The sequence below is a fragment of the Elephas maximus genome, chromosome 11, assembly GCF_024166365.1.
Source record: "Elephas maximus indicus isolate mEleMax1 chromosome 11, mEleMax1 primary haplotype, whole genome shotgun sequence".
In the NCBI taxonomy this organism is placed as follows: Eukaryota; Metazoa; Chordata; class Mammalia; order Proboscidea; family Elephantidae; genus Elephas; species Elephas maximus.
Window position 1 is genome coordinate 88132230 of NC_064829.1, and position 10894 is coordinate 88143123.

The 10894-nt window shown below is 47.8% G+C and overlaps 1 protein-coding gene across 1 annotated transcript; it reads left to right on the top strand.

Annotated features, from left to right (window-relative positions):
- The first annotated feature begins 349 nt into the window (after positions 1-349).
- On the top strand, positions 350-10273 carry LOC126085258 (zinc finger protein 154-like). Its single transcript, XM_049900462.1, has 3 exons — positions 350-793; positions 4026-4152; positions 9551-10273. The coding sequence occupies exons 1-3, from the start codon at positions 761-763 to the stop codon at positions 9619-9621; spliced, it is 231 nt and encodes a 76-aa protein (XP_049756419.1). The 5' UTR covers positions 350-760; the 3' UTR covers positions 9622-10273.
- Positions 10274-10894: the final 621 nt, after the last annotated feature.

The following is a 10894-nucleotide window of genomic DNA, read 5'->3' on the forward strand; positions in this document are numbered from 1 at the left end:
ACGAGTTGCTCCTTGGAAACCCTATGGGGTGGTTCTACTCTGTCCTATAGGGTCGCTATGAGTCGGAATGGACTCTAAGGCAATGGGTTTGGTTTTTCCAGCTGGGATCTTAGAAGACAGTATTCCTCCAAGACCCTAAAAAAGCCTCCACACCTTCTGCAAGGATCTTTTCTGCAAAGACTTCTTTTGCCCAATTCACTTGGAAACGTACAATTTCACGATGTTTTCTCCACCACCAAGGGCTCTTTCCAGGAAATCGGCGAACGGCTCCTTTAAGCAGCGGCGAAGCCCCTCCCCTGCATTGGAGGCCCAGGACGCCAGTCCCAGAGTACGTTGCGGTGCCCTTAGACCTCTGGCCCTGCAGGTGGATCCGCATCCTTCTTCTTGTTCTGTAGAGAAGTGCGAACTACAATAACCAGAAAAGCCGTAACACAGTTGAGCCTATGAAGGCCCAAAAAAATGGGTATTTCCATTCGTGCGCAATACGTCAGGGTGGAACTTCCGGCGTCTTCCTCATGGCGGCCCTTTTGATTCCGTTCAGAGGCGCTCACTATGTTAGAGGCTACGGAAAGTCGGGTGTACAGCAAAGTGATGGGACCAAGGATACACGAGAGGAGGCGTTGTCACCACTGCATAAGGAGTTTCAGAGACTCGGCGCCGGCACCGCACTAGTTGACCCGAGCCACGCCGGACTAGAGGCAGCAGAAACGAGCGCCCCGTTTGCCTGCCGCTCCTGGCCCGGCTCAGCCCACAGGCTCCGATGGCGGCGGCTAAGCTGAAGGACCCGCCTCAGGTAAATGATTCCGGGCTGCTTCTGTCAGTGGGACAACCAGACGACTTTGATAGTACTGGGTCATATTTGAATTTGTCAAATACTCTGTATGCCAAGTACGCGGTCCCACGTGGGGAGGCCAGGGAGGTGCTATAGTGTGGGGCAGGGAGGGAGATGAGGCTGTGGGAGTGCTGCTCTTGGAGAGAGTGTGGGACAAAGAGTGGTGTGTAATTGGAAACAGTGTTAAAACCAAGGTCCTAGTACTGGGGACTACGGGAAAAGGTAAGCCCATATTTGGTTGTGTCAGGGAGATACATTCATGGGGACTTTAGGAGAATTGCCTGACAAGAGGGGGTGCAGCCCTGTATGCCAGGCCCAGAACTTAGATGGTGTCTGTGAGTTGACACATTGATCAATGGGACCACGGGGGAAGAGCAGGCATCAATGACACTAAGGCCTGGCATCTCCTCTGAGGTGGAGAGCTCAGAAAGACAGTGAGCAGAAGATGGGAATGTGGAGGGAAAAACTTGGGGTCCCGAGGAGAGGTGCTAATCAAGGAGCGGACTGTTGTCCCATCCTAGAGGGTGGTCTGACCTTTGGGTACGTGACTGTGTACTTCTTATATGGTACTAAGTTCAGGCCAGGGATTAAGTAGAGCAGTACATATTGTTGCAGTCGATGGAAGAATGTGGGGAAGGTTGTCCCAGGCTAAGGTAACTGCATATGCAAATGCTTAGAGGTTTTTAACTTAACCCAAAGGAGGTCTGTGGATGCCGTAGATGGTCTGTCAGGTGCTGCAAGAAGAAGTGAGACTAACATAGGAAGGCTGGTAAGCAAACAAACAATCTCTGTTGCTGTTTAGTCGATTCTGACTCATAGCGATCCAGTAGGACAGAGTAGAACTGCCCCATAGGATTTCCAAGGAGTGGCTGGTGGATTCAAACTGCAGACCTTTTGGTTAGCAGCCATAGCTCTTAATCACTGCACCACCTGAGCTCCAGGAAGACCAGTAAACAAGTAGAATTTAGGACTCACAGGTCCCACAGAACAAACTACAGAACACCTCGACACAGGACCACACAGGGTATTACACCCAGGGGCCAGGTAACAACAAGCTGGAACTGCAGGAGAGGGCAAGGAGGGTGGGGTCTCCAAGTTAGTGAACACTTAAGTCTTATTGGTCAGTTTAAAAGTTTCTGGTGCATTAGTGCAGGAATATGGAGAAATTTTTTTCAAAGAGAGTCATATGGGACATAGCTAGGAGGAGCACGGAGTAACTACAGTAGGTGATTGAGAGACTGGGTTATAGGATATCAACAAGGTCTTTATCCTGAGAAGCCGTATGGTACACAGCTAGGAGGGCTAGTAAGATTCTACAACTGTTGAGATACTGTATGACAAGACTTAGAAGGAATTAAGGGATGCCAAGGCAACAAATTATGTAGGCCACACATTGGCCTCATGACAGAAGGTGAGGCTGAGCTGCAGTCTTTAGGAAACTGAAGGTTTCCCTTTTTTTCTCATGGGAATAGAGAGCAAGGGGCAGGAATCAGGCTTGAAATATCTTCCTGAGAAGTTGAGCGTCTATTCTGGAGGTGATGGGGAGCAGTGGGAGTTTTGAAGCAAAGGAGGGAGGTGATCTGACCCGGGTGTCGTCAACTCCCTGTGGCTGCAGCTTGGAGACCAGACTGTGGATATGAGGGGCCTGGTAGGGAAACCAGGGAGGGGGCTACTGCAGTAGTCCAGGTGCATGTTGACGGTGGCTGGACCAGTGTGGTGGCTGTGAAGGTAGGAGGAATGGTTGGATTCTAGATTTGATTTTTAAGTTGGGATGCTTGGATTTTCTGATTTTTTGAGTAAGAGAGTAGGGTAGGAGTCAGGGATGACTCCACGCTTTTTGGTTGTTGCAGCTGGAAGGATGGAAGCCCCACCAAGTAGATAGGGGAGCTGGTAGTAGGTGTAACTTTGATTGGGGCCGTGTTAAGAGTATGAGGGTATGTCAGAGAATAATGAGTTGAGGTATTAAGTGGGCAGCTGGACAACAGATTTGGAACTGTGGAAGGAGGTTCAAGATGGAGACATCTTCAAAGGTAGTGGCCAATGTGTGAACCAGGATAGAGCTGTGAGTCCTGTTTAATAGGGGAAGTCTAGTCATTGTGGTAATGCTGATAGCATACCAGGAAGGGGAGAGTGGAGGCTGAGGACCCAGCTGCTTGGTCTGTGTTTGTGGGTGGTGTGTGTCACAGACACAGGTGAGGGAGAGAAGTGGCCATGGGAAGGGTGTAGGAAAGAGGATGATCTGGAAGGTGGCTAAGACTTCCAAGGGGTGAATGGACATGAGCTGGTTGTGGGGGCATAGGAGTACTACAGACAAGATGACAGTGAGGCGAGGATTAGTTCTTATTTACCTTGCTGTGGACACACGATTTTGTTGCGACCCTTGGTGTGGTCTGAGGTGTTTCACTCTGGGATGTGGATTAGCTATGAGCTACAAGTGGTCATTTGGAAGTCACTGGGCTACTGAGGACTGGCTTCGAATGATGGCTAGGTGGAGAGAAGAAAGCTGTAATTGGTGTGGGTTCAGCATGTGCAGCATAAGCTGAAGAGGACCAAGGGTATCTGAGATCCACATGTTCTGGGTGGCTGAGGTTAAAACAAGGAACAGAGTTAGGCAGGGAGGTCTTTATAACTGATTCACGGCTACTCTGTCAGTGGGGACCACCAGAGGTCTGGGTCTGGATCCTGTTTGAATTTGGTAAGCACTCTCTGGTGCCATGTGCTGAGTACCATGTGGGGAGGCCAGGGGGTGCCTGTGGAGTAGGGCAAGGAGGGGGAGCAGGCCGTGGGAGAGAGTGTGGGTCAAAGAGTGCTGTGCACGTGGAGATGACTGTGAACTGATGGTTCCGGGGCCGAGTATTGGGAACCTAAGGCTGAAGGTAGGCCCGTATTTGGTTGTATCAGGGAGATACATTCTTGGGAACCCAGGAGAATTGCCTGACAAGAGGGGGTACAGCCCTACATGCCCAACCCAGAGGTGAGATGGTGTCTATCTGCCAACATGCCTGTTGGTATTGGTGGCTGACATAGCGATCAGTGGGACCAAGGGGAGAGAGAACATCAGTGACACCAGGGCCTGGTATCTCCTCTGAGCTGGGAAGGATGGTAAGTGGAAGATGAATATGAGGAGGGATGAAGTTGGGGTCCCAAGGAGAGAAGCTAATCATGGAATGAACTGCTGTCCCTATCATGACAGGGTGATACGACCTTTGAGGATGTGGCCATTGACTTCTCCCAGGAGGAGTGGGGGCTCCTTGAGGAGGCACAGAGGCTGCTGTTCTGCGATGTGATGCTGGAGAACTTTGCGATCATAACTTCCCTGGGTAAGACCCTCACACCCACACACTTGTCCCACTCTAGTCTCTGTTTCCTTTCCCCAGAGACAGTTCTGTCCTTCCACAGCCAGACTGTGGCACTGGTACCTTCTTCATGTTCTTGGCATGTGTGCCGTGGGGCTAGGGTTGAGCCCCTGTTCTGAGCAATGTACTCCCTGAGCACTGGCACCACCTGGTGCCCACACGCTGCAGGGAAAGGGTCTGGGAGTAGGAGTCTTACAGTCAGCTTAATGGAGCTCAACTTTCTTGCCTTCTTCCTGGCAGCATGACTGTGTCTGGGTTCATGACACCTCTGTGTCCAGGTTGTGCCCCCTTCCTCTAGCTGACATTTCCTCATACTTGCCTGGAATTACAGGCAGTGTCATGGCCACTAGTTACGTGGACCATGGGCTGTTCTTGCAATAACCTCCTTCAAAGGTTTTCCTGTTTATAATGCTGATTTTCTCTCCTGTGGTCTATTGTTGCTGACTTATTGTAGACCACTGCTGGCTACTCTTCTGTCCTATGTGTCCCTTGGGACTTACCTCATGTAGGTCTCATATAGTTGCACAATTGGGACTGGGGGTATACCCTGGTTGCTTCTGAGGGTAGATGTGAGAAGATGGTCTCAGAGGTGGCCTGGCCCTGCTGAGTGGCAACTGGGAAGGGTGTTTTAATTATATTGCCTTGGATAAGGTATATGGTAAAGTCAGGTACAGATCAAGAGACTGAGACCATGAAAGTATTAAAGGTTTTATTATAGTCATAGTTCCCTGGTGAGAACACCACATGCCGTGCCAGGCCACTCAGAACGTGGCCACTAAGGATAGGGTAACAACAAGCAGAAATTGTTGGAAATGCTCTGTATGGCAAACAGAACAGGGTTAGCTAGATTTCACAGGTTTTCTGAGGATTGGGCATTTTGAATAATTCCACAGGCTCTGGGGCATGGGACATCCTGCTTCTTTGGGACCTGGCCCATGGTGATTATGGTGGGTGTGTAGTGATCCAGGAGTGTGAGAACTCAGGGGAGTGGTTGGAGAGCACTTAACCTGCTGCTCAAGAAGGGGAACTGACGAGCCTTTGAGCAGGGCCTCAAAACTGGGTCTAGAGAGCATCTGTGAGATACTGTATTACAGAGGACATGATATCAGAGCTTTGTTTAAATCATATCAGGAACCTGCTCTGTGTCCACCAGTGTTTTGGTGGAAATGGCAATGGCCACACATCATTTCTACCTTTTCTTCCCTATCTTGACAGTTTGCTGACTGTTATTTCAACTGTGCATGTAGCCCATGTCTACCTCTTTGGCCTCCACCCATCACGTATTCCTCTCCACTGCTTTATCTGCGGTGCGCTTCAATATTGGCCCACATGTAATGTGTCATGCGATGTGTACATATCCTTAAATACCACCTTCCCAGTTCCAGCTGGGTTTTCCTGGGCCTGAGCACAAACAACTTCTGCACAAAAGGCATATGTTACCAGTCATAAGGTCCTACTGAAGGCTGTTGGCAGAGGAGTGAGTTGGAGACCCTGCTTTATTCCTGTGTTGCACCACATCTTAGTGTCCTCGAAACCTCACAGTTCCAGTACTGCAAAGCAGCCCATTATTCAGGCTTCCTCCAGCTCCCTTGTTCTCAGAACAAGTCCATGAATTCACTTCTTGTTGTGTCTGACGCACCTTTTTGATGGTACATCTGCCTCCCAGCAAAGTCAACATGCATTTCATCAGCATTTCTGTGCTTTTAGGTTAATGGCATGGAACAGAGGATGAGGAGGCATCATCTAAGCAGAGCGTTTATGTAGAAGGATTATCACAGGTCAGGACGTCAAAGCAGGTTTATTCACACAGAGCACTCACCTCTGGGAGGGGGGTGTCCGAGTCTTGAAAGACATTTTGCACCTGACTGAGCAAGCAACACACCCTGGGCAGAATCTATGCTTGGGTGGAGCATGTGTGAGATGCTTCCGGATGAGAGCAAACCTTCATCAGCAACAGAAGCATCCCAGTGGAGAGATACTCTTTAAAAAAGGCATGGACGGGGCCTCATTTATGAAGAGCTGCAGATTCCATGTGTCAGGGCAACCCTTCACCTGTGAAGAGGTCGGGAACGTCTTCCCAGCAACCTCAAGCCTTTTCCAACACGCCACCACTCCTGAGGGTATAACGCCACCCAGTGCCCTTGAGTGTAGGGAGACCTTTCACAGTGGAAAAAGACTTTGCAAGTGGGGTAAATGTGGGAATTCTTCTGGTAACAAACACGCTTACTCACCACAAGAGTGTCTGTACTGTATAGGGGCTTTATGAGGGTAGCAAGTGTGAGAAATACTTGGGCTGCAAGTACACACTTGTTCAGCGCTAGGGAATTCACACTGGAGAAAGGCAGTATGAGTGTGGCGAATGTGGAAAATCCTTTAGATCCAAATGTTTATTCAGTTACCATCAGAGAGTTCACAATGGAAAAAGGCCTTATGAGCGTAGTGAATGTGGGAAATGCTTTACCATTGATCTGTCCTTAAGAGATACCAGAGAAGTCACACTGGAGAAAGGCCTTATGAGTGCAGTGAATGTGGGAAATTCTTTGGCCTAGCGCCTACCTTCGTAATCATAAGAGAATTCACACTGTAGCTACACCGTATGAGTGCGATAGATGTGGAAAATTCTTTAGCTGTTGCTTCTATCTGAATAAACACAAGAAGATTCATGCTGGAACAGAATTATTTAAGTGTTACAAATGTTCAGAATCCTTTAGCCAAGGGTCCAGCCTCATTCTACATCAGAGAATTCACACTAGGCCTATGGCATATGAGTGTGGTGAATGTGAAAAATCTTTTAACCACAAATGTTTACTCCTTTGCCACCAGAGTTCACACTGGAGAAAGGCCTTATCAATATATGGCATGTGAGAAATTATGTCGCCATTGTTCAGCCGTCATTCGATGTTGGAGAATTCACACTGGTGAAAGGCCTTATGAGTGCATTTAGCCATAGCTTTTTTCTCACCTTAATAAAAACAAGAAAATTCATACTTGAGAAAGGCCTTATGCATGTAGCAAGTGTGGGAAATCCTTTTTCTATAAGCATGACCTCATTTGAGACCAGAGTTCATGTAGGAACAAAGCCTTATGAGTGGAGAATGAGAAATCTGCTAGGAAAAGTGCAACCTCATTCAACACCAGAGAACTCACACAGGAGACAGGCTGATGAGTGTGACAAATGTGGAAAATCCTATAGCTGTAAATCTGAATTCATTTATTACTGGAGAGTTTACACTGAAAAAGGTCTTAGATGTACAAGGAATGTGCCATTTCTTTGTTCGGTATGTTGACACTAGATGGAGAGTCTTTGTGAGGGACTTATCTGCCTGAATTGACCCTCCTACATTTAAACATACAGAAAAGGGAGATTCCCTGTTGGTTATAAGTATGAGAGAAGCCTTCAGAAGTTGCATTGCACTTTCTGACCTGCCAAGGTGTCCAAAGACAGACGTATGTGCCCACCTATTCACTGGAGGAAATCATGAGCATTGGAGGCAAAGGGGACATCATTCCCCTTTCTCTGACTACTGAAGGCCTGGATCTGACCCAGTTTTGGCCCAGAAGACCCAATCTGAGTTGTGCTGATGTTTTTTCAAGAAAGACTGCCTTTTTCAAGTATATTTTTGGTCTCTCATGATGCTTGAATTTATCCAGCTTCCAAGTCACCGACCTGGAAACTGCCTGCAGCACATTGCTGTGGTGTGTGCAGTCATAAATGTCGTTTCATTTGAGTATCTTAAATCTTGGGGGTTCCACTCACGATGCTAGGTGATGCAAGAGCAGTATTAGGATCTGCCTGCATAAAGGGGTGTGGTAACATGAGTTTCTGTAGCCTTTTGCCTTGGTTCTTTGGAAAAATAGCATGGGATATTTTTCCCCTTAAGCCCTGAAGAATTGTTGCCTTAGCCCTGGTTCTTTGGAGAAATTACTTGGGGCGGGGCTGGGGGGGCGGGTGGTGCTCCCAGGTTGCTTTCTACCCTGGAGGGTTGTTACTTTTGCCCAGGGAAGATGTAATTTTCTGTCACTGGAAAATGTTAACTTTTGTACAAGACGTGAATTGATTGACATCTTTTGGGCTTCTGACTCCACCTAAATGATGGCCACAGTCTTGCAAGGAGTTGGTCTATTTACTGTTCAAATAATGGCTTGAAAATCTATCCAATAGGATTGAGTGATTTGCGGTCTATCGAGAGGACTGGTCAGTTTGGGTTAGGAGTGTCACGCCTTGAAACTGATAAGAAGTTTACTCACCTAAGCGGCCAACTCCACAGAGGTTTTTAGAGGCAAGTAGAGAAGAGGAACCTCAAGACCAGTAAGAGTATGGAGCACGGTTCTGGACCTGGGGTTCCTGTAAGGGGAACCTCCTAAGAAAAGCTGTAATAGGGGTTCAGGGTTGTAACACTGAATATGGTGAGGAGCCTGGGAAGGGGGCCCAGCTTCAGAGAGTTTGGGGCGAGGAGCCTTGAGGGGGACCCATCAGCAGAATTTGCACTGACAAGAGAAAGCTGCTACTAGGAAAGCAGCTAAAAGAGCTGAGCAGATCTGCCGCACTAGCTCTCAGCTGGGCTGGCGACAAATGGCAGAAAGATCTGAAGGCAGACAAGGGGCGTCCATGGCCACGAGGGTCCTGCTTATATGGCTGAGTGGCCTGCTCTCATGGCAGCGGCTGAGAGAGCTGTCCTGGTGATGGGAAGCTGTCCTGCTCTGAAGTAGGGAGGGATATGCTCTCCACTTTGAGGGAGCCCTCCAAATCTCATCTGTGTGTTTCCTGATCCTTATCCGAGTTGTTCCTGTTACTTCCAGGTTGATTGTGATCCTGAGTTGTAGCCTGTTATCTTAATAAACCACTTAACTGTGAGTGTGGTCTGTGAGCTCTGTGTGGCCATTGCAATGAATTATCAAACTCAGCAGAGAAGTAGAGAGTGCTGTCGTGGAGGGGGGAGGGGCAGAGGTGGCTGTTGTCAGAGATGGTGAAGAAATTGGAAAGCGGAGGTATGTCTCCCCTCCACCTCATAGGAACCGGTTTTGTGCTGGTCTTCATTCTTACCCCTCAGGACTTTAGACAGTTCCTTATGCAGCAATACAAGGGGTACACAACTCTTAGGGGGACCCCAAACTTTGTATGCCTCAGGACAATGTTATGACAGAAAACAGCGCTCTCTTCAGTTGGGGCCTAAATTGCGTTGCTGCTCAAGGCTTCTTAGGGAAGAATATAGGCTTTTTGGTCCTAAATTGTAGCTGGATGAATGCTTTGTGTGTGTGTGCATGTGTGTACATTTGTTCAGAGGTCACCCTAAAGAGGGTGAAGTTGTGAAAGTCTCCAGGGCTTTTAAGAATAACGTGACGTTTTCCCCTTGTCCACCAGGCAGATCACAGAGTGTTCAGCACTGTGGAGGCTCAGGGAGACCCATGATTGGGACGGAAACATTGGATTAAAAAGGAGTGGAGGAGACTGCAGCAAATTAGAATGCGTGTGCCTCTTCTAAAAGTGCTTCCACACACACTCCTGTTGTTACCAGCATGTTGGATTCAGTGTACAAAGAAACTTGGAACCTCCAGACTTGTGTCCCTGGTGAGATGAAGAAATTAACTTTACCCAAAGAATTTTACTTATTTTCCCTGGGTTCTGGGGGGTAACCTTTGAAACCTTGGGATCTCCTGAATGATTGGAATATCTTTGTTATTTATGAGAGGCACTGGGCCACATTTGTAGTTTATGCTAAGGAGGTGACTCATGTTGGGGTTAGCCACACCAGGAAACCCACCACCTAATATTACCCTGGCTGCTAGGGCAGGTAGGGGAGCTGGAGATTGCGTTCAGTCACGTGGTCACTGATTCAACCAATCATGCCTACGAAATGAAATTCCAACAAAACTCTGGACACTGAGCTTCCCTAACTGACAACGCATTGATGTGTCAAGATGACCTGTCCTGACTAATGGGGAGAGGATGTGGAAGCTCATGTTTGGATCCTCCCAGACCTTTGTTCTATGTATTTCTTCTGTATACTTTCTTGATGTAATAAAACTATAAACCATTAAGCATAGCACTTTTCTGATTTCTGTGCGTCATTCGCAAATTATTGAACCTAAGGGGTAGTGGGAACCCTTGTATTTGTAGCCAGTTGTTCAGAAGTGCAGGTGGCCGAGAACTCTTGAATTTGTAGCTGGTGTCTGAAATGAGGGCAGTTTTATGTAGGACTGTGTCTATAATCCGTGTAGTCTGACCCAACTCCATGTACTGAAGTATCAGAAGAATTGCATGTGTGCAGCTGTGGTCAGAGCAAATAGTTTTTGTGGATTCCTGTAGCCACTGACTGTTCACCACAAGGCTATTGATGAACAGGCCGGAAAGCAAGGATAAAGCTGAAGGAGATCCTGGAGTCCAGGGATGTGGCTTTTATGGTCCAGCCAGCATTCCTTTTAACTCAGGTGCCAGTGGCTTTCATTGCTCTCCAATATTTGTTGGCTCTCCAGGGCAAGAGGAGAGTGATGGGGGAGTTAAATAGAGTTGCCAAACTTGATTTTCCAAAAACAATGGATGGTTTAGAATTTTATTTTGAACAATTTTTTAAAAAGCTTTACTGAGGTATAATTGACATGCAATTGTTGTTGGGTGCCATCGTGTCAGTTCCAACTTATAGCAACCCTATATACAACAGAATGAAACACTGCCCAGTCCCGTGCCATCCTCAAAATTGTTGCTGTG

Excerpts from the sequence above, each read along its gene's own strand:
- LOC126085258 (XM_049900462.1), top strand. The coding sequence starts at position 761 with ATGGCGGCGGCTAAGCTGAAGGACCCGCCTCAG. Across the intron at positions 794-4,025 it reads AGCTGAAGGACCCGCCTCAG|GGTGATACGACCTTTGAGGA; the intron begins GTAAATGATTCC and ends CTATCATGACAG. Across the intron at positions 4,153-9,550 it reads TGCGATCATAACTTCCCTGG|GCAGATCACAGAGTGTTCAG; the intron begins GTAAGACCCTCA and ends CTTGTCCACCAG.